Raw genomic sequence first — 23732 nt, 5'->3', positions numbered from 1 at the left:
GATCCAAGAATACCAAAAGGCGCCTTTATTACCATCCATGAATGGGAATAAATACAATTAAATGTCAATTAATAGTCATTAAAGGGGAATAAAGACTTGACTGTTTGAATACCTCAACTCTGAGGGTTTTAATGATAAATGCTGGGATTAATGGAGAATTGATAGCAATCAAAGATGAGTAATGGCACAACTCTTCACTTGCTCCCCCATTAATGCTGAAGGTTACAGAAACCTATATAAATACCCCAGCTTCCTAGGATCAAAGGTACACTTACTGATTCTCTACTTTTGTGCTTACAGTTTATTCTCAGAAATATTACTGACTTTGGCATCGGAGTGTCCCCGGCCGATCCCAACGGCGCCTCACAGGGAAGTGCTCCGATCAAGGATTTTTCCACAAGTTATCACTACAGTAATTGAGTTGGTTCTTGGTTGTGAGTTATTCTTGTGTTTGGATCTGATGCTAGCTGCAAAATACTATGTTTGTCTTGAAATTAAGTATCCTTTTTAATCCGAGTCAGCTTATTAAGAATTTTGGAGAGTAGTTTTCACGAGTAGAAAAAAATGAGAAACAGGCAACATTTCTTGTGCTTATATAATTACAATATAAGTAGTTTCACATAATTAAGTACTATAAAGAAAAATATTGTTATTAAGCAAAAGGACTATAAACAATTATTTATTTATATTATAGTTTCAAAATGATATTATTAGTAAAAGGTAGGATGCTGAAAATTTATCTTAAATGCATTATTATTACAAAATTTTAATAAAAACGGTTCTTTGGTAAAAGAGGCGTGTTAGACCTTGGGTTAATTCGTTTTGTAAAAGAGTCGTATTAGACTTGGTTAATTCGTTTGATAAAAACGGTTCAGTGATAAAAAAAATAGTCGGGTTAGACTTGGAATTTGATTCATTTATGAATCAATATGTATATATATGGGTCATTTTAGCACGTTGGGATGATTTTGAATATAATCGGGTATATTTGATAGAATGAGTAGTTTTAGAATTTAAAATTTTGAAATTATATCCTATGGTAAAACAAAATGGTTTAAACCTTGGTTGAATTGGTTTGGTAAAAAGAGTCGTTTATGGAGGAAAATGAGTTCGGTTAGTAACAAATTCTTTAAATAAATAAATTAAAATCGTATATATATATATATATATATATATATATATATATATATATATATATATATATATATATTCTAGTGAACATAAGTAGTGAGAATGGGGTTAAATATGTATGTACCGTGAATAATTTAATTCGAAAAATGAATTGCATAAACAATTTATCATTTCAAGTAAGTTATGGAGATACAAGGGTAAATGAAAAATAAATGGTGTGTAGTAAAATCTAAGAAGAACTACGTGGCTTTGATTCCCATTTTAAATTTTAAATGACGTTGCGTTTGGGATACGTAGGAAGCTTGATAGAGTTATCAAGTCCAAGCCAAATAAATAATAAAATTTAGATAATTTGTGATAGAGTTTCTTACGAATTGTTAAGAAATTGGTTTAAGATATATTCCCTTCATGCCCGATGCCGTTAAGGGTCGGGTATGACATTTTGGTATCAGAGCCTAGGTTAAATTCTTCGGACCTAACTTAAGGTATATTAGAAATATGAATTCATGATAATAGTTCATAAAGAAATTGGAATGAAATTTTGGAGTTGACACTATAATAGAGAATAATTTTAAATTTAATATCAATATTGTATTTGTTAAAGTACAAAATATATAATTATATGATATATATCAAATATTTTTCTGAATCCTTAGTAAAAACATATGACCAAAGGTTTTCTAGAATTTGGACATTTAGGGGGTTATGGAGGTATGATATTAATAAAAGTTCATGGGTTGATTTTAAGTTTTCATTATAAGTTTTGGAAATTTTTATGAAGTTATAAGGTTAGGAGAATTTAAACTGATAGTTTGTTATGTTTCATTTATAATACAATAAATGTATTATTAAGGCTAATTTAATTCTTATTTGTAAGAGGGGTTTGTGAGAATTTATATAAAATTCAATTTAGAAGTATATAGTGATTGGGCATGAAAAAAAAGGAAGGAAAATAATTTGGAGAGTGGGTTTCCATAGAATCTTCAGTGTTCCGAATTCAGTAGGGTTTTCGGTTCGATTTAACTATTCTGGTTAAAAGTTTCTAGTCCGGTGATTGGAAATATGCTGCTAAGAATATTTGGATTTAAAATTGTTTTAAATGTTATCTGTATAATATTGGGAACAACTTTAACTTTTACAATTTACTTTGTTAAATTAAAATTATCAAAATTTTCATAAACTGACTTTTATTTGTGATTTATGGCTTAAGTTGAAAAAAAAGAGTATATTTATGAGTATTTTGTGTATATATTTTAGGTTTTTGGTTTTGATAAGCTTATGTTGAATTTTGGGTTATGAAATGTTGGACTTTTGATAAAAGAAAATGTCAGAATTAATGTTGGAAACTTTTTAAGATTTTTCTATAAGAAAAGAACTTATGTATATAAGTTGGAAAGAAAGTATTTTCAGTATCCATCAGAAGTAGTCCGGATAGGTGGGTTTTATTATCTAAAGACCATATTTAGTGAGAAATGTGGCATGTGTACACAGTCTAAAGACCTAATCGGGTATAGGCGGCGAAGTGTTGGGTAAGACCAATACGGGATTAGGCAATGTTAAAGAGATGTCTCGAATATGTTTATGTGTTATGGATCGATATATGAGGGGATACTCGGTGATGGATACAATATTGAAATTTGATTTGAAGTTTGGTTTTAGTAAGGTGTTAATATAATGATCATTATGTTTTGAATATGTTTGAATTTGATGGTCTTTATGGAATTTTGATTAAATTGCTACTTTCATGGAAACATTTATATAAATCAAAGTTTGGTTGGATATTTGGTATTTTAATAACAAAATGTTTAGTATCCATCGGGAGTAGTCCGGACCGGTGGTTTTGATATTTGAAGACCATGTTCAGTGAGGGACATGGCATGTGTACACAGTTGAAAGACCTACCGGGTATGGCAAAAAAGTGTTGGGTAAGACCATACGAGGATAAGCAATGTTATGAGACATCTCGAGCATGAATATGATTAGAGATATGATAAAAGGGATACTTTCTGATGGATACATATGTTAAACTGATTAAAATATCATGTTTTTAAAGAAATGCTTTGTTGAAATGATATTTTGAAAGATGTTGATGAACGATGAATGGGTATATTTGACTATTCAATTTAATTGACTATTCAATTTAGAGAGATTTGAAAAAGAAAATTTGGGATTTAAAATAGATGAGATTGAGTATAAGATTTAGGAATTTTGAGGACAAAATTTCTTAAGGAGGAGAGAATAGTCACGTTCGTATCCAAAAATATTATTTATGATGTGAGATTAGACTATATAATATTTTCAAAATCATTGATTAACTAGTTAGGTGTTAAAAGTGTATATTGAGAGTTATTTCTATATCAAGAGTTATATCAATTATTTAAAGTCATAAGATCAATTTGGAATTTATAAATTTGGATGATTACTATATTGTATTGGTAAATTGTATTAAGTAAGATTTTAGAAATGTCAAAGTAAAATAAAAAAAATAAACGGCAACTTTCTTTTTAGTAGAAGCATAATGTCCTGAATTTTTTTTATGTATTCATTATATTTTATAATGCAAAATTTATTTTGTGAATTTTTATTTTTCATGTATATAATATAAATTTATATAATATGCATGTGTCACTTAAGATTAAATTTATTCTACATATATATATGGTATCAATTTTATATTGTGCCAAGTAGATGACATGTGTCATTTAAGAAATCATCTAACATGTGTCATTAAAAGATGAAATGTTATGGCATGTGTCATTTAAGAAATCAATATTATAGCATGTGTCCCTTATGAAAACATCTTCATAGAAGTAAAAAAATCATTTTTAGAAAATGATTAAAAAGGAGAGATAGGGAAGTTTTTCAAAGGTTGTCTGGGAGAGGTATAAAAAAAAGATAAATATTAGAAACCATGAATTACAAAAGGAAGAAAATTCATATCCTTCTTGCTTTTCTTCTTAAGAGGATTCTTAGTGGTGCTAAAGGATCATTCATTTTTTTTATAAAACTCAATCTTCTTAAATCTTTGTGGGGTTTAATTCCGTGCTTGTATACGGCGATGGAGATTCGAAGTCTTTCACGGGGTTTTTCTCGGAACTCCTAGTGGTTCGAATTGAACATGCACTACGGTGTTCAAAGGTAAAATTATATTTAGGTTCCTGTTCTTGATTTCTCATGTTCTGATATTTATACTGACATAGTTTCCTGATATATGATATATGTTATTATTGTCTGAGTTCTTTGATCGAACCGAGAGCGCGGGTTTTTCAGGTTTTTTGTTTGGGGTTCGGATTGAAATAGGATGAAGGAGGAAGATGACCTCCTATACTGATTTTCTGGGATATTTTTTTTCTTTCAGATTAGGAACATGGTTTTCTTTGTTTAATAACATGAGTTGTTACAGTAATTGAGTTGGTTCTTGGTTGTGAGTTATTCTTGTGTTTGGATCTGATGCTAGCTGCAAAATACTATGTTTGTCTTGAAATTAAGTATCCTTTTTAATCCGAGTCAGCTTATTAAGAATTTTGGAGAGTAGTTTTCACGAGTAGAAAAAAAATGAGAAACAGGCAACATTTCTTGTGCTTATATAATTACAATATAAGTAGTTTCACATAATTAAGTACTATAAAGAAAAATATTGTTATTAAGCAAAAGGACGATAAACAATTATTTATTTATATTATAGTTTCAAAATGATATTATTAGTAAAAGGTAGGATGCTGAAAATTTATCTTAAACGCATTATTATTAATGTGGGACTACAAAATTTTAATAAAAACGGTTCTTTGGTAAAAGAGGCGTGTTAGACCTTGGGTTAATTCGTTTTGTAAAAGAGTCGTATTAGACTTGGTTAATTCGTTTGATAAAAACGGTTCAGTGATAAAAAAAATAGTCGGGTTAGACTTGGAATTTGATTCGTTTATGAGTCAATATGTATATATATGGGTCATTTTAGCACGTTGGGATGATTTTGAATATAATCGGGTATATTTGATAGAATGAGTAGTTTTAGAATTTAAAATTTTGAAATTATATCCTATGGTAAAACAAAATGGTTTAAACCTTGGTTGAATTGGTTTGGTAAAAAGAGTCGTTTATGGAGTAAAATGAGTTCGGTTAGTAACTGTTGAGGGCTAATTAAAAATTTTGTATTTTAGCATAAGTTATAGTTTTTACTCTATAGTTTTTTTATTTTAATTAAATTCATCTCTCAACAAAATAAAAATGTGACAAAAAATAGAAAATAGTATCAAAATATTATTATAAAAAAAAGAAATAAAAAGAAAAGAAAAAAAATAAATAACAAAAATCAGGGGCAAATTTGCTCCATTTTTCAGCAACCCGTCTAGCAACTTCGACGATGAAAACGGACCCCGAAACAGCAAGATATCAAGCAGTTATATTTTTTTTCAGAAAGTTCGGGATGTTAGCTTTCCAGAATGTCAAAATTGGAGCAAAACGAAGCTAAAACGAAGCCGGTAGAATTTTTCAAAGGGAAGTGGTGCTGAAAAACGGGTTTGAACATTTCCAACACATCCAGGACATATTCAACGCATTATCTCCATTCTTCCAACTCCCCACTCACCCACTTTCTTTCTTCAACTAATGGGATGGTAGTAGGATCATGTTTGAGAAAAATAAGGGCCACTAACTTGGAATTTGTTGCTCAAAATCCTATAAATAGAGCCTAATCCTTTCATTCCAAACCCCACAACTCAAATTTTTCTCTCAAATTCTCTGCTAAAATCGGCTTCTTTATCAATCCTTGGATTCGTAGAAATCGTTCTCTAGCATCTATTTAGTCTAAACAAGGTCTCAATTCCCAGAATTAGTTCTTTAATCTTCAGTTCCTCAAAAAAGGCTTTCAATTCTCAGAAACTTCAAATCCGAAATTCTCTTAGTTTAATCAATCAATTCTCAAATCGTTTTTTGCAATCTCTTAGTTAAGTCAGTAGAATCATTACCCAATCCTCGGTTCAAGCTTTCTTAGTCTAAACCAAATTTCGCCATTGTTAAGTTCTTCGAAGCTTCAAGCATTTTCCGTGAAACCAAGATCACCGAAACCCCATTTTTGAGTAATTCTTAGTTTACACACCTATTCCAAATCATATTTGGGAACTTTTTATTGATCTCAATCGATTAAAAAGACCCAGAAACAAGCTTTTGAGTTTTTCATCATTGAAAAATTCATCAAACAACCTCTCTGGTGAGCCGTTTTCCAAATTTTATTTAGAGTTCGTTAGCTTATCGTTTTAGCCCAAATTAATTTTAATCTCTTTATTGACATCAATTCTAGAACTCTCAATTTTTATTTCGTAAAAAACGACATCCTATAGCCTTCTAAATCGCCCCTAAAGTACCCTCACGAAACAGAATCAAGCTTTTGGTTTTTTCAACCATCAAACAATTATTCTGTCGCCCAATTTTCAATAATTTATTCCGACTCATTTACTCGATTTTTTTCTGAAATTCCAGCTCTAAACCCTTCCTTCGCACACTAACTTTAAATACTAGCCTTCGTTTCGCTATAATTCGACCTCTACAGCTCCCGAAATTGAGCCCGAAAGTCCCACAAAAGCATCAATTTAGTCTCATTTTCATGTTGACTTTGTGGTAAATTTCTGCTCAAGTCCCTGAACTCTCCGAATTACTTCAAATTCGCCCAGCACTACCCGGACAACGCTACAGCCCCCGAGCCGATTTTCTGGAGGTCCAATCCTCAATTTCACGCATCCCAACGACATCAAAGAGATCGGTTAATTTTATTTCATCCCGCACATATTTGTTTTTGTGACTTATTTGCGTTTCTAGCTTTAAAGTTATTATTTCTTTTTAAGTTGTAATTTTCATGCTTTATTATGATTTGTAATACAAAAAACATTGAAAAATATTTACAAAATCAATAAAAATATAAAAGAAAATTAAAAAATTTATATCTTTGTGTCGTTTTATTGCCTTTATTTTTAGTACTTATCTTAAAAATTGTTTTTTCCGACCGACCTGTCAAGTAACGTCGGGGCCCAAGACCGTTGTTTTTATTTTCAGTCCTTGTAACGGTCGTCAATCGCTTTTCGTTTAGAATTCAAGTAAATTAGGCGCATTTTATTTATTTACTGTATTCAATTACCATTTTATCCTTTGATAATTAGCTTCTCCGGCACGCCCGCATTATTTTTACCATTTTTAATCCCCGCAAACGTGTATCAAGGTTGAAAATTGGGATTTTTCAAAAATATCGCCAACAGTAACAAATTCTTTAAATAAATAAATTAAAATCGTATATATATATTCTAGTGAACATAAGTAGTGAGAATGGGGTTAAATATGTATATACCGTGAATAATTTAATTCGAAAAATGAATTGCATAAACAATTTATCATTTCAAGTAAGTTATGGAGATACAAGGGTAAATGAAAAATAAATGGTGTGTAGTAAAATCTAAGAAGAACTACGTGGCTTTGATTCCCATTTTAAATTTTAAATGACGTTGCGTTTGGGATACGTAGGAAGCTTGATAGAGTTATCAAGTCCAAGCCAAATAAATAATAAAATTTAGATAATTTGTGATAGAGTTTCTTACGAATTGTTAAGAAATTGGTTTAAGATATATTCCCTTCATGCCCGATGTCGTTAAGGGTCGGGTGTGACAGGAAACTAGTAAATGGGTAATTATGTAAACAAGACATCCAATTTTCTTGTTGAATTCAATTTCAAAATCAAATATTTTATTCGTGTAGAAGATGTTGAAGAATGTGTTTCTTTTTAAAACAAGTGAAAACCTCAACTGATGTTTATTATTGTTAATGTACACATTTATATACACAATTAGTGGAAGTCTATCGTAAGTTGTAACAACTAACAATATAGGACCTCTTATAACATGTGTGGGTCCATGTTACACGTGTCAAAATATGTATGGAAGGTCCTCCATTTGACATGGAGAACCCGGTGCTTCTAATAATTTGCCACAATATAGACATGGTTTCAGTTTCTATGCAAACAATTAATTACAATATTACAACAAAACTATTCTATAATAAGAAAAATAATAATGATGATACAATAAATCCTTCATTAAAAAAAAGCATTTTTTTTATAAATATAATGCGGATAAATAAAACCCCTTATTAAATATTTCTCATTAATAACTAAATATTTAATTTGGCAAAAACTTAAAAAAACTTTCCTCATGGTGTTCTCCAAATCACTACAAAGAAAAACACACACACATATACCAATAATTTTTTAGATGCATTTTTATAGATCGTCATTATTAAAAACATTAAATAATTTGTACATAATCTTATGCCCCTAACGCATATCTCTATCTATATATAAAAGTTGAGTTCAAAACATATTATGTGAACATACCATGTCAGCAATAGATGAGTTGTAAAAATTATAAAATCTATTATAGTGAAACACACCGTTGATAACAAAATATCACACTAGATATAAAAATTACAGGTAAAAAAATAAAAAAATCTTAATTTTTTTAAGTAGATTAATGTTCATCCCCTCCATCGTCGGTTACAAAAATCATACAACCCTTCCCATATTTATCGGTTATAAAGAAACTTCAAATCATTTCATTCCATATTTGTCGGTTACAAAAAATGTAAAACCTTTTGATTCTCATATCGGTTACAAACCTTAAAACCGTCTAATTAAAAGAAGATTAATGTTCATTATACCCATCATCGGTTACAAAAAGCTTAAAACCATTTGATTCTCATAACTGTCGGTTATAAAAAGTATAAAACCTTTTGACCCAATATATTGTTGAAGCCTGTAAAATGGATAAACTTAAAGAACAATTTTTATACCTTAGAATTTTCTGGGCACTTGTTTTCTCGCCAGAAAACGCCCACCCGGATTCCGTTCACCGGAATTTTGAAGCACGTTGGGAGGTGATGAAAAAGTATATGTCCATGGTCAAACTACCTTTGCAAGAAGGAAAGCCCGAAGGTTGTAGTCTTAAAGTTCAATGAATCCCCAGGGAGGAGAGTCCTTAAATAGGCGCATATCAACTAGAAACTTTAGCATTCATTCTCAGGTAGGAGAGTCCTTAAATAGTCCTTAAAGTTCAATGAATCCCTAGGGAGGAGAGTCCTTTTCCAAATAACACACCGAATCTTATGAAAAAGTAAAAATGGAATGGCTCTAAAGCCAATTAATTACTTAGACGTGGAAAGGTACTCAATCTCAGGTATATTTTCAGATCTCTATAAATAGCCCATTGACAAACGCCACAAGGTATGCATTCATTCTTCAAACACATACTGTTTTCAAATTTACTTCCTTAAAGTAGATCACTGAGTTGAGCGGCCCCTCCCTAACTGTTTGTTGATTGTTTTAGGTCTTTTCAAGTCCGATCGTGATCATCGTGTGGATTGAGAGACTTCACTAAGAGACTAATAGAGATAATATTATCATATTTTACTACAGTTCTAATTCATATGGTTATAAATTAAAATAAATGATGCTTTAAAGGCTTGGTCCATGAGATGAATTCGTATTAGCAAAGAGTTTTCTAAATAGTAAAAAAATTGATTTTTGGACAAAACACATGGCTGACACACCGGCCACACCATATATATTCTAGTTTGAATCTCCTAGACATATTTCCTTCTGAAGTACTTTTGCAATTCTTTTTAGAACATCCCCCATTCTCGTTTTCCATTAGTTGATCTTTCACATATGTCATTACTATTTTCATTATAAGAAAGACAAAATCTCATGCTTTAGCTAAATTATTTTCTTCTTGAATAAAGTATTCTTGTTAATATGGGTTTTCCTAAGGATAATGTCTAATTGCATCATTCAGTTTATTTTAGCTTCTTCTAATGACAATCAACCTTCTTTTATTTCCTCATATTTCACTCAATTGAACAATTTTTGAGAAGAAATGGCCTTTACCTTCTTGTACATATGGTGAAGCTAGTTATGTCAATGAGCAATGTTTCAAAACTATTACCTATCTAAATTGGTTAAAGAGTGGTTTCAAGAAGAAAATAATTTAGCTAAAGCATGAGATTTTGTCTTTCTTATAATGAAAATAGTAATGACATATGTGAAAGATCAACTAATGGAAAACGGGAATGGGGGATGTTCTAAAAAGAATTGCAAAAGTACTTCAGAAGGAAATATGTCTAGGAGATTCAAACTAGAATATATATGGTGTGGCCGGTGTGTCAGCCACGTGTTTTGTCCAAAAATCAATTTTTTTTTACTATTTAGAAAACTCTTTGCTAATATGAATTCATCTCATAGACCCAGCCTTTAAAGCATCATTTATTTTAATTTATAACCATATGAATTAGAACTGTAGTAAAATATGATAATATTATCTCTATTAGTCTATTAGTGATGTCTCTCAATCCACACGATGATCACGATCGGACTTGAAAAGACCTAAAACAATCAACAAACAGTTAGGGAGGGGCCGCTCAACTCAGTGATCTACTTTAAGGAAGTAAATTTGAAAACAGTATGTGTTTGAAGAATGAATGCATACCTTGTGGCGTTTGTCAATGGGCTATTTATAGAGATCTGAAAATATACCTGAGATTGAGTACCTTTCCACGTCTAAGTAATTAATTGGCTTTAGAGCCATTCCATTTTTACTTTTTCATAAGATTCGGTGTGTTATTTGGAAAAGGAGCATATCTTTGGAGTCCAGAATGCTCATTAGTTCATGTGTCCAGTTAGTTAAGCCTTATGCTAAAGTTTCTAGTTGATATGAGCCTATTTAAGGACTCTCCTCCCTAGGGATTCATTGAACTTTAAGACTACAACCTTCGGGCTTTCCTTCCTGCAAAGGTAGTTTGACCATGGACATATACTTTTTCATCACCTCCCAACGTGCTTCAAAATTCTGGTGAACGGAATCCGGGTGGGCGTTTTCTGGTGAGAAAACAATTGCTCAGAAAATTCTAAAAAAATTCCAGAAAATGTAAAACATTATTCCGAGAAACTTTAATTCTTGGGTCGAAGCGGGATTTCTTACGATTTAGTCCCAATAAAAATTGTTCTTTAAGTTTATCCATTTTACAGGCTTCAACAATATATTGGGTCAAAAGGTTTTATACTTTTTTATAACCGACAGTTATGAGAATCAAAGAGTTTTAAGCTTTTTGTAACCGATGATGGGTATAATGAACATTAATCTTCTTTTAATTAGAGGGTTTTAAGCTTTGTAACAGATATGAGAATCAAAAGGTTTTAAATTTTTTGTAACCGACAAATATGGAATGAAATGATTTGAAGTTTCTTTATAACCGATAAATATGGGAAGGGTTGTATGATTTTTGTAACCGACGATGGAGGGGATGAACATTAATCTACTTAAAAAAAATTAAGATTTTTTTATTTTTTTACCTGTAATTTTATATCTAGTGTGATATTTTGTTATCAACTGTGTGTTTCACTATAATAGATTTTATAATTTTTACAACTCATCTATTGCTGACATGATATGTTCACATATTATGTTTTGCACTGAACTTTTATATATATATAGAGATATGCGTTAGGGGCATAAGATTATGTACAAATTATTTAATTTTTTTAATAATGACGATCTTAAAAAGTGCATCTAAAAAATTGTTGGTATATGTGTGTGTGTTTTTCTTTGTAGTGATTTGGAGAACATTAATGAGGAAAGTTTTTTAAGTTTTTGCCAAATTAAATATTTAGTTATTAATGAGAAATATTTAAGAAGGGGTTTTATGTATCCACATTATATTTATAAAAGAAATGCTTTTAATGAAGAATTTATTGTATCATCATTATTATTTTTCTTATTATAGAATAGTTTTGTTGTAATATTGTAATTAATTTTTTGCATAGAAACTGAAACCATGTCTATAATGTTAGTTGTTACAACTTACGATAGACTTCCACTAATTGTGTGTATAAATATATACATTAACAATAATAAACATAAGTTGAGGTTTTCACTTGTTATAAAAAGAAACACATTCTTCAACATCTTCTACACGAACAAAATGTTTGATTTTGAAATTGAATTGAACAAGAAAATTGGATGTCTTGTTTACATAATTACCCATTTACTAGTTTCCACTATAGCTTGTGGGAATGAAGATAATATTTCAATTAATCAAGCAAGTTTTCCTGCATCCTTTGACTTTGGGATAGGATCATCTGCTTATCAGGTATATAACTAATTATAATATTCATTTTATTAAGATGTCATTATGTATTACTCCACATAAGTTTAATATTTTTTTATTGAATAGTATGAAGGTGCAACAACTAAAGACGGGAGAGGACCATGCATATGGGGTACCTTCATTAAAAAATCCTCAGGTTTCATATGTTTTTAATCAAACCTAAACTGCTCAAACTTTATGATTATTTAAAAAATGTATATATTTTTTTAATATAAAATTTGGATATGGTGCAGGTTCTGTAGCTGACCACAGTAATGCTAGTATTACCACTGACCAGTATCATAGATACAAGGTAGATATGTTGTTTTTATACGTCATAAATATATTTCTTAATTAATCTAATAACATGCATGTATATTTCACCAGGAAGATGTGCGTATACTGAAAGACATAGGTTTTGATATTTATAGATTTTCCATCTCTTGGTCTAGAGTTTTACCTAGTAAGTTTACCGTTATATATTTTTATTTATTAGCTCTTTTGAAAAAAAAAATAGTTACTTTTTCTAACTTTATTTCTCTTATATTTTGTACAATAATTTAGAAGGAGGGCGACGTGGAGGAGTAAATAAAAAAGGCATCAACCACTATAATAAACTCATTAATCACCTATTATCAAAAGGTTTAATAGCAATGTCCCTGTCCCTTATTAATATATTTTATTTACTTTGCAATTTTAAATAAGTAATACATTACTAATTTTAAAGCCTAATATTTTGGTTAGTTCTAGGAAACAATTTCTATTTCCAGTTTGTGTATTAAAAAATCAAAATAGTTTCTTTTTCATTTCTTTTTGTAGTAATCATTATTATATATCGAATTAGTGCAAAATATTTTTTTACTAAAGATTATTATATTTTAAAATTTTCTTTAAATTCAACAATATAAATACATTATTGTGATAAGGATTATTATTTCTAAAATTATTAAAAACTATAAATAGTAAAATATATGAAAACCAAAAGAACATAATATATATATATACATACACACGTGGGAGTGACTAAGTAAAAAGCAAGAAAAAGAATTAAAATATATGTGCATAGTGGTCGTATAAAGTATAAAATGTATTAGAGCATAAAATATGACAAAAAAAGTCTTATTTTCTAAATCCTCAATTGAGTAATTTATACAACTAAACAAAAAATCATGTCTTTCGATTTCGTTGAAAAAATTTCTTAGAAAATGGCCATCTTTTCCATAGCTAACAAACCTTAGACTGTGCTTTAATCTTTGATATATTTTCACTTTATTTGACAAATTTTGACACTTAAATTTTATAAATATTTTGCATAAAATATTAAGATAAACAAGAACTCATGTTTAAAGACTTTTCCATAAATTGACCTTTATTTCTTCCAAATGTCATTTAGAAGGAAACAAATATATTAAATAATGAATACTTGTTCATTTTGAAGGTATCAACCCGATTGTAACTCTATTCCATTGGGATCTTCCACAAGTTATAGAAGATCAATATCAAGGTTTTCTAAACCCTAAAATTATGTAAGTACAATTTTAAATATGTGTATGAGAAATGACTATTCATATTAATCTGCTTTAATTATTTGTGTGAGAACTCGTAATTCATATTGTCCTATTATATGACAGTGATGATTTTCGTGATTATGCTGAGTTGTGCTTTAATACATTTGGCGATCGAGTAAAGCTTTGGGTCACTATAAATGAGCCAATGATGTATGCACAACAAGGTTATGCAAGTGCAACGTTTGCTCCAGGTAGATGTTCAAATCGATCAAGATGCTCTGCAAGTGATTCCAGTGTTGAACCATACATAGTAGCACACCATCTACTCCTTGCTCATGCTGCCGCGGTCAAACTATATAAAGAAAAATATCAGGTGAAATCTATATTCATTCCGAATATTAATGTGTAAATAAAATAAATAATCATTTTTAAAATATAAATACTCGTAAAACTATAATTTTATAGCATAATTGATAATAATTTCCTTGTTTGGCAAAAAAAATCCTTAGAATGCAAGCATAAAGAGAAATCATAAAATAAATAATCCATTGTACGAGACTCTACTAATAACATCTTAATTAGTTAAGTTATGGAAACCTAACATGCTTAATAGACTCACAAACATAAAATGATAAAATATTTATTAATTTATTTAATTTCTTTCAATTAAAACTTTGTAGATTTCGCAAAAAGGTCAAATTGGAATTTCACTAAATACTAACTGGATGGTGCCATACTCAAATTCACAAAAAGACCAACTAGCAACAGATCGAGGTTTTGCTTTTACATATGGTTGGTATGTATTTATTTATTTTTATTTATGTTTGAATTTATATAAATATGGATATGTATATCAAAATAAAATAAAATGGAACTGAATTTACTTTTTTTGTTCTGTTGAAGGTTTATGGAGCCACTATATTCTGGATCTTACCCACTAGAAATGATTGTTAATGTGGGAAAAAGATTACCAAATTTTACTAAGGAGGAAACCAATACGATTAAAGGATCTTATGATTTCATCGGAATCAATTACTATACTGCGAGATATATTGCTGATACTCCTTGTCGAACTCAAAATTTGAACTACATCACTGACTCTTGTATCCATATTAAAAGTATGTAAATCAACTTTTTTCTTCACTAAAATTACCTTATTATTTTCTAATCAAAGAAATTACTTACTTTAGGTGAACGAAATGGAATTCCAATTGGTCCTCATATAGAGGTATAATTTATAAATTAATATAAAACTTAAGTATCATAAAGTGACTTTTTTATTTATCATGCTACTCTTTATTTCTTGAAATATTTTTATTAGAATTTTAAATATTGTTATCATTTAATTATGTAGAGAGTAATTAAAGTTCCTAAATCTAATTTAATTGAACAGGGTACTTGGATGTATATCTATCCAGAAGGGCTTCAATATTATCTACTTTACATCAGAAACAAGTACAATGACCCTGTAATCTATATTACAGAGAATGGTAAAAAACAACTACACACATAAGAATAATAAACAATTATTTCATATTCTTACATTTATTTTGTTTTGTATTAGGAGTTGCTGAGCATAAAGATAACACAAGTTCTATTTTGGAAGATGATAAAGTGAGAATAGAATATTTTCATAGTCATCTAAGTCGCACTCTTGAAGCAATAAGGTGAGTATTATAAATTACAAAAAAAAACAATAATGGTGATTTTGTTGATAAAAAAATGAATTGATGACTTGAACAGGCTTGGAGTAAACGTAAAGGGGTACATAGCATGGTCGTTTTTAGACAATTTTGAGTGGACAGCTGGCTACACAGCCAAATCTGGAATAGTTCATGTTGACTTCAAAAATGGATTCAAAAGATACCCAAAACAATCATCATTTTGGTTCAAAAAATTTCTTACTGTTACTAGTATAGAGTAGCTTACGTGGCTCTCTTCTTTTATTTGTTCAATGTACACAACATAAATTAATAAGCATAATAAAGTATTCCTATTAATATGGGTTTTCCTAAGGATGATGTCTAATTGCATCATTCAGTTTATTTTAGCTTCTTCTAATGACAATCAACCTTCTTTTATTTCCTCATATTTCACTAAATTGAACAAATTTTGAGAAGAAATGGCCTTTACCTTCTTGTACATATGGTGAAGCTAGTTATGTCAATGAGCAATGTTTCAAAACTATTACCTATCTAAATTGGTTAAAGAGTGGTTTCAAGAAGAAAATAATTTAGCTAAAGCATGAGATTTTGTCTTTCTTATAATGAAAATAGTAATGACATATGTGAAAGATCAACTAATGGAAAACGAGAATGGGGGATGTTCTAAAAAGAATTGCAAAAGTACTTCATAAGGAAATATGTCTAGAAGATTCAAACTAGAATATATATGGTGTGGCCGGTGTGTCAGCCATGTGTTTTGTCCAAAAATCAATTTTTTTTTACTATTTAGAAAACTCTTTGCTAATACGAATTCATCTCATGGACCAAGCCTTTAAAGCATCATTTATTTTAATTTATAACCATATGAATTAGAACTGTAGTAAAATATGATAATATTATTGTTAATATATATCTGCAAGCACATAATAGAGTTCTATTGTAATTAATATACTTCACTCTTATCATCATCTTTAGGGTTTTGTAATTAGAGTAAGACTAGGTCTCTTCCTGTATAAATTGATAACTCTCTGTAACCCTAATCACTGAGAAATACAATACTCAATTACAACCAGTATTTCATTATAACATGATATCAGAGCTTTAACACAAACGTGATAGCCGACCTAATTTTATTTCTCTTTTACTCACCTCTTCACCGTATCCCTGCTTCCTAATTATTCTTTTTCTTTTCCTCAAACCTTCCTTTGTTTGCCTAGCTCCTGCTTCCTAATTCATTTATTTATTCACTCCTTTTTTTTCTTCTTTTGCCGCCCAGCTCCTACTTCAATTTTATTTTCTTCCTACAACCTTCCATTCCTCCCTTCCCTCAAAATCCAACATCATGGTTAATCCAATCCTAGGCCTCAACAATCCGGCATCTTCCCAACCCTCCACCACGGCACCGGCCGATTTCACCTTTCCTGCTTCATCGAATCCTACAACCATGAACCCTCCTGTCTCAGTCGAAAATTCCGGTTCTAACTTTCATGATTCGGAATTTACCATGGTCACTGACTCTACAAACTCTCAGTCACCGATTCACAGCGCCATGCCGACGCTGGTCCGAACTCAGGCACCTATTCAATCCGCCCCGGTGTCCCAGACAGTACTCACAATGCCAATCACGGCTGCCTCTTATCCCGTGACTGATTCATATTATTTTAACCCCTAGAATTCAAACTCTCCTCATCACCCTGTCTGTCCTGGTTCGCCTGTCTCTCATAGCATGCCTCCCTTCAACTCCAATTTTCGTGCTCCTGGTGCAAATTTATTTGTATCCCCAACTGCCCAGTTCACTGATCCTCTACCAACCACTTACCCTATTCCATCTGCTTCTACTCATATTCCCCAATTTTCTGAGAAACTCAATTCAACAAACTACAGAGTCTGGAGAGAATATATTGTGGCTGCTCTCCAAGCTATGGGGGTCTTTGATGCTCATTGTGTGGGAAACTCACCGCCTCTTGCAAAATTTATTCCACGGGCTGCTGGAATTGATTACACCAATCCTGACAACTTCATCTTCAATCCTTCTTACTATCAGTGGGCACAACGTGATCATCTCACTCGCGCCACAATCCTTATGTCGTTGTCTGCAGAAGTTGTTCCTACTGTCACCAATCTGACAACTGCAAGGTCTGTTTGGTTTGCACTTGAGCGCACTTATGGTTCTATTTCAGAAAATAGACGAGTTCAGCTGACCATTGAACTCAATGACTTGAAGAGGAATGATTTACCTATGGCCACATACCTTCAGAAAGTCAAAATTCTAGCTGATGAATTAACTGCAGCAGGTACCCCTGCCAGTATGACTCAGGTTATTGCCTCATTGTTCAAACACCTTGGGTCTGAATATCATGGTGTTCTTACTGCTCTTAATATCCGTCGTGGTGCTCCTGTTGAATGGTTTGAGATCTATGATGAACTAATGCGTCATGAAATCTTACTTCGAAGTGCGGATCCTGTACCCATGGCAAACATGTCCACCAAAACAAATGATGATCACTCCTATCAGTACAAAGGAAAGAAGAAATGCAGCAGCTGTTATCTGTGTGGAGACACACGTCATTGGGCGGATCGTTGCACGCTCAAACGACAGAACAAAGGCCCTGGTTCTACATCTCAAGGCTCCTCTCGCCCGAACTCAGGGTGGAGACGCCCCCTTAGGCCCATACGCCCACAAGCAAACATGACTTGGACTCAGGGTTCTGTTGATAATGCTTCGTTCGACACATTTGATGGCACAGATCAACCCTGGTATCCGGATACTGGTGCTACACACCACATGACAAACAATGCACACCATTTGAATCAATATGCACCTTATGAAGGTTTTGACACCATTCAGTTTGGTAATGGTCAAGGTTTGCCAATTTCTCACTCAGGCACCTCCACAGTTTATAAATTTAAGCTTAAAGATGTTTTGCTTGTCCCTAAACTCACCAAATCTTTGCTTTCTGTTCAAAAATTTACTCGTGATAACTCATGTTACTTTGAATTTTGGCCCTCTCATTTTTTGATAAAGGATCAGGTCAGCAAGGAAATCCTCTTGCGAGGCCCGAGTAGAGATGGACTGTACATGCTACCCAGTACATTGAAGCAAGCATTGGTGGGTGAGAAGATCCCATATTCCCAATGGCATGCTCGTCTTGGTCACTGTCATTCTCGCAACGTTCAACAAATCATCACACAAAACAATCTTCCGGCCTCCAAGTCTACTTCTGTGTGCTGCTCATGTCCTCAGGGCAAGCTTTCTAAGTTTCATTTACCTTCTGTTTTTCGCAAAAGTACCTCTATGTTTGAGTCTATACATTCTGATGTTTGGGGACCTGCTCCAGTTCAGTCTGTCTTAGGACATCGTTATTTTGTTATTTTTATTGATGAATTCACTAGACTTAGCTGGATATTCTTTATCAAAAATAAAAGTGATGTTGCATCTATTTTTTCTCAATTCTATGCCATGATTGTGTGTCATTATTCTGCAAAAGTTAAGAATTTTTATTCTGATTTTGGTGGTGAATTCCAGAAATTACGTTCATTTTTTGCTCAAAATGGGATTGTTCACAAAATTGCTTGTCCACACACACATGAACAAAATGGTATATCTGAACGTAAAATCCGTCATGTGGTAGACACTAGCTTGACACTCCTTGCTCATGCGTCTATTCCGTTGCAATATTGGAATTATGCTATGAGTCACAGTGTACGTCTAATTAATCTGCTTCCAACCCATGTACTTCAAAATGTCTCGCCTTATTTTAAAGCATTCAATAAAAATCCGGACTTCAAAAAATTACGTGTCTTTGGGTGTGGTGTGTTCCCTCTCCTCCGTGCTTATAATCGACATAAATTTGATTTCCGATCCCGTCTTTGTGTCTATTTGGGAGACTCACCAAATCACAACGGTTATATCTGTCTCGAGATCTCCTCTGCACGCATTTACTTCTGCAAGCATGTCACGTTTAGAGAAGAAATTTTTCCGTTCTCCACTGCCTCGATGAGCATGTCATCAACAAGCACTTCACCCGTCAATGCGTCGCTCCCATCCCTGCTCGGCCCTCCACCAGGTACTAATATTCTTGCTCATCCCTCAATCACTAATATACACACTTCTCCACACATTATAAATAATAATACCTCAACAAGCCGCTTGCATAGTGTCCCTCCTAATATTCAGCCTGTCAAAAATTCAAAAAATCTTATCCATAATGCTACGCCTCCCATCTCTTCAAAAAATAATGTTTACAGTCCCTGTGCAAATTCCAACATCACTCCCATACCTTTGGGTCAAAGACCTAATAGTTGTCAACCTCTCTCATCATCATCACCACATGCAATTACTACCCCATCCTCCTTAAACATTAACCAATCTCCACCCATTCCTTTGTCCTTGGTGTCAGCCCCTACCACAAATAACTACCCCACTACCACTCATCATGTCCCACCCACTTTCCCACTTTCTCTCGCCTCCCATAATTCCAACCTTGGCACTCACTCCTCTCTCACCTCATCCAATTCGCCTACATCACCTCTTCCCCTTTCTCTCAGCTCACACAAACCCACCACCACCAATAATACTTTCCTCTCCAGTAATTCGCCTGCCTCCCCTCATCCCTCTTCCCCAACCTTGCTAAATCGCACTGACCAAACACCATCCAGCACAACATCTTCCTCAAATCCCATTTTTGCACAAAATTCCCCTTTGGTCCCTGCAGTTTCCACTCTCACAAATTCTTCCTCTGCTTCGACGAGCACAAACTTGCCTCCAACCCGCACTCATGCCATGCAGCTCAGACTCTCTACCAAGCATTCACTTGGCAAATTTATGGGACTTCAGGCCTCCAAGAGTGAACATTCTCCTGACCCCAGCTGTTTCTCTAAGGCAATCAAAAGCCAAGAATGGAGGGATGCCATGTCTGTTGAACTCAAAGCTCTTCTAGACAACAACACTTGGACACTTGTACCTCGGCCTCCTGATCGAAATATAATCACGTGTCGTTGGTTGTTTCGTACAAAGAGACGAGCAGATGGGACAGTTGAACGCTTCAAAGCTCGCCTAGTTGCACGAGGATTTACACAACAGTCAGGACTCAACTATAAGGAGACTTTCAGTCCCGTGGTAAAAGCCACAACCATTCGTATAATTTTCTCCCTTGCTGCTGCTCACAATTGGACTATCAATCAACTTGACGTGTCCAACGCATTCCTTCATGGCAAACTTAATGAGACTATCTATATGGAACAGCCTCAAGGATTTCAGGATCGAGAGAATCCAACTCATGTGTGCCTTCTCCAAAAATCTCTATACGACCTTAAACAAGCCCCGCGTGAGTGGTTCTTCCGTCTCAAGCAGTTTCTGTGCACTATCGGGTTCTCCATGTCTCAGGCGGACAACTCGCTGTTTACAAAATATACTTCATCAGATAAGCTATACATCCTCTGCTATGTTGATGACATTCTTGTCACTGGTACTAATGCTGCTCTTATCACTCAGACTATTCAAGCCATTGAAACTGAGTTTCCAATTCGCAACCTTGGCCGGGCATCCTACTTCCTTGGTCTTGAGATCACCTACAACAAACATGGCATTCATTTATCCCAAGCAAAATACGCCAGTGATATCATTGCTCGGGCAAAAATGACAGATTGCAAACCATGCTCTACACCAATGGCCACGACACCGAACTTGTCTCGCGAACATGGCACACCGCTTTCGTCAGGTGATCAGTATCGTAGCATCGTTGGGGCTCTTCAATATCTTACATTGACTTGTCCAGACATAGCCTACTTTGTCAACAAATTATGTCAATTTCTTCATTGTCCTACTGATGAACACTGGAAAGGAGTTAAACGTGTGCTTCGATACGTTCATGGCTCTTACACACATGGACTCTCTTTCTCTTCCCAACGAATTCAGGATATGCATTGTTATTCCGACAGCGACTGGGGTGGCTGTCCCGATGATCGTCGGTCCACCGGTGCATTCTGTATTTTTCTTGGTAACAATCTAGTCTCTTGGCACACTCGGAAACAACCAACCATTGCTCGTTCTTCAACTGAAAGTGAGTACAAAGCCGTTGCTAATGCTACTGCCGAACTGCTTTGGATTCAGTCACTGCTACATGAACTGCGTTTTCCCATTCCCCGCCCTGTCAAATTATGGTGTGACAACGTTGGCGCAATTTATCTCACTGTCAACCCGGTCTTTCATGCTCGTACAAAACATATTGAATTAGACTATCACTTTGTTCGGGAGCAAGTTACCAAGGGATTCTTATCAGTTCGCTTCATCCCTACTGACGATCAAGTTGCCGACATTTTAACCAAGCCGTTATCAAGTACTCGTTTTCTGTTACTAAGAAATCGTCTTCAACTCTGTACTCCGCTATCGGCTTGAGGGGGGCTGTTAATATATATCTGCAAGCACATAATAGAGTTCTATTGTAATTAATACACTTCACTCTTATCATCATCTTTAGGGTTTTGTAATTAGAGTAAGACTAGGTCTCTTCCTGTATAAATTGATAACTCTCTGTAACCCTAATCACTGAGAAATACAATACTCAATTACAACCAGTATTTCATTATAACAATTATCTCTATTAGTCTATTAGTGATGTCTCTCAATCCACACGGTGATCACGATCGGACTTGAAAAGACCTAAAACAATCAACAAACAGTTAGGGAGGGGCCGCTCAACTCAGTGATCTACTTTAAGGAAGTAAATTTGAAATAGTATGTGTTTGAAGAATGAATGCATACCTTATGGCGTTTGTCAATGGGCTATTTATAGAGATCTGAAAATATACCTGAGATTGAGTACCTTTCCACGTCTAAGTAATTAATTGGCTTTAGAGCCATTCCATTTTTACTTTTTCATAAGATTCGGTGTGTAATTTGGAAAAGGAGCATATCTTTGGAGTCCAGAATGCTCATTAGTTCATGTGTCCAGTTAGTTAAGCTTTATGCTAAAGTTTCTAGTTGATATGAGCCTATTTAAGGAGTCTCCTCCCTAGGGATTCATTGAACTTTAAGACTACAACCTTCGGGCTTTCCTTCTTGCAAAGGTAGTTTGACTATGGACATATACTTTTTCATCACCTCCCAACGTGCTTCAAAATTCCGGTGAACGGAATCCGGGTGGGGGTTTTTAAGCGAGAAAACAAGTGCCCAGAAAATTCTAAAAAAATTCCAGAAAATGTAAAACATTATTCAGAGAAACTTTAATTCTTGGATCGAAGCGGGATTTCTTACGATTTAGTCCCAATAAAAATTGTTCTTTAAGTTTATACATTTTACAGGCTTCAACAATATATTGGGTCAAAAAGTTTTATACTTTTTATAACCGACAGTTATGAGAATCAAGGGGTTTTAAGCTTTTTGTAACCGATGATGGGTATAATGAACATTAATCTTCTTTTAATTAGAGGGTTTTAAGCTTTGTAACAGATATGAGAATCAAAAGGTTTTAAATTTTTTGTAACCGACAAATATGGAATGAAATGATTTGAAGTTTCTTTATAACCGATAAATATGGGAAGGGTTGTATGATTTTTGTAACCGACGATGGAGGGGATGAACATTAATCTACTTAAAAAAATTAAGATTTTTTTATTTTTTTACCTGTAATTTTTATATCTAGTGTAATATTTTGTTATCAACTTTGTGTTTCACTATAATAGATTTTATAATTTTTACAACTCATCTATTGCTGACATGATATGTTCACATAATATGTTTTGAACTGAACTTTTATATATAGATAGAGATATGCGTTAGGGGCATAAGATTATGTACAAATTATTTAATGTTTTTAATAATGACGATCTATAAAAATGCATCTAAAAAATTGTTGGTATATGTGTGTGTGTTTTTCTTTGTAGTGATTTGGAGAACATTAATGAGGAAACTTTTTTTAAGTTTTGGCAAATTAAATATTTAGTTATTAATGAGAAATATATAATAAGGGGTTTTATGTATCCAGATTATATTTATAAAAGAAATGCTTTTAATGAAGAATTTATTGTATCATCATTATTATTTTTCTTATTATAAAATAGTTTTGTTGTAATATTGTAATTAATTTTTTGCATAGAAACTGAAACCATGTCTATAATGTTAGTTGTTACAACTTACGGTAGACTTCCACTAATTGTGTATATAAGCATATACATTAACAATAATAAACATCAGTTGAGGTTTTCACTTGTTATAAAAAGAAACACATTCTTCAACATCTTCTACACGAACAAA

At 32.8% G+C, this 23732-nt stretch overlaps 1 protein-coding gene across 1 annotated transcript; it reads left to right on the top strand.

Moving 5' to 3' along the window:
- Positions 1 to 12141: 12141 nt before the first annotated feature.
- Positions 12142 to 15738, top strand: LOC136229800 (beta-glucosidase 12-like). The gene is made up of 13 exons (XM_066018689.1): positions 12142 to 12309; positions 12394 to 12463; positions 12561 to 12619; positions 12694 to 12769; positions 12871 to 12948; positions 13745 to 13832; positions 13938 to 14187; positions 14495 to 14610; positions 14718 to 14932; positions 15005 to 15042; positions 15208 to 15304; positions 15379 to 15481; positions 15558 to 15738. Exons 1-13 carry the CDS (start codon positions 12142 to 12144, stop codon positions 15736 to 15738), a joined length of 1539 nt encoding a protein of 512 aa, XP_065874761.1.
- The last annotated feature ends 7994 nt before the right edge of the window (positions 15739 to 23732 follow it).

Source organism: Euphorbia lathyris, chromosome 5 (genome assembly GCF_963576675.1).
Source record: "Euphorbia lathyris chromosome 5, ddEupLath1.1, whole genome shotgun sequence".
Taxonomy (NCBI): domain Eukaryota; kingdom Viridiplantae; phylum Streptophyta; class Magnoliopsida; order Malpighiales; family Euphorbiaceae; genus Euphorbia; species Euphorbia lathyris.
This window is presented reverse-complemented; position numbering and strand designations above follow the sequence as displayed.

What these genes read in the sequence shown, in the direction of transcription:
- LOC136229800 (XM_066018689.1), top strand. Translation starts at nt 12,142, where the DNA reads ATGTTTGATTTTGAAATTGAATTGAACAAGAAAATTGGATGTCTTGTT. An exon ending in ACCAGTATCATAGATACAAG is followed by an intron (nt 12,620 to 12,693) that starts GTAGATATGTTG and finishes ATATTTCACCAG; the next exon opens with GAAGATGTGCGTATACTGAA. An exon ending in CTCTTGTATCCATATTAAAA is followed by an intron (nt 14,933 to 15,004) that starts GTATGTAAATCA and finishes TACTTACTTTAG; the next exon opens with GTGAACGAAATGGAATTCCA.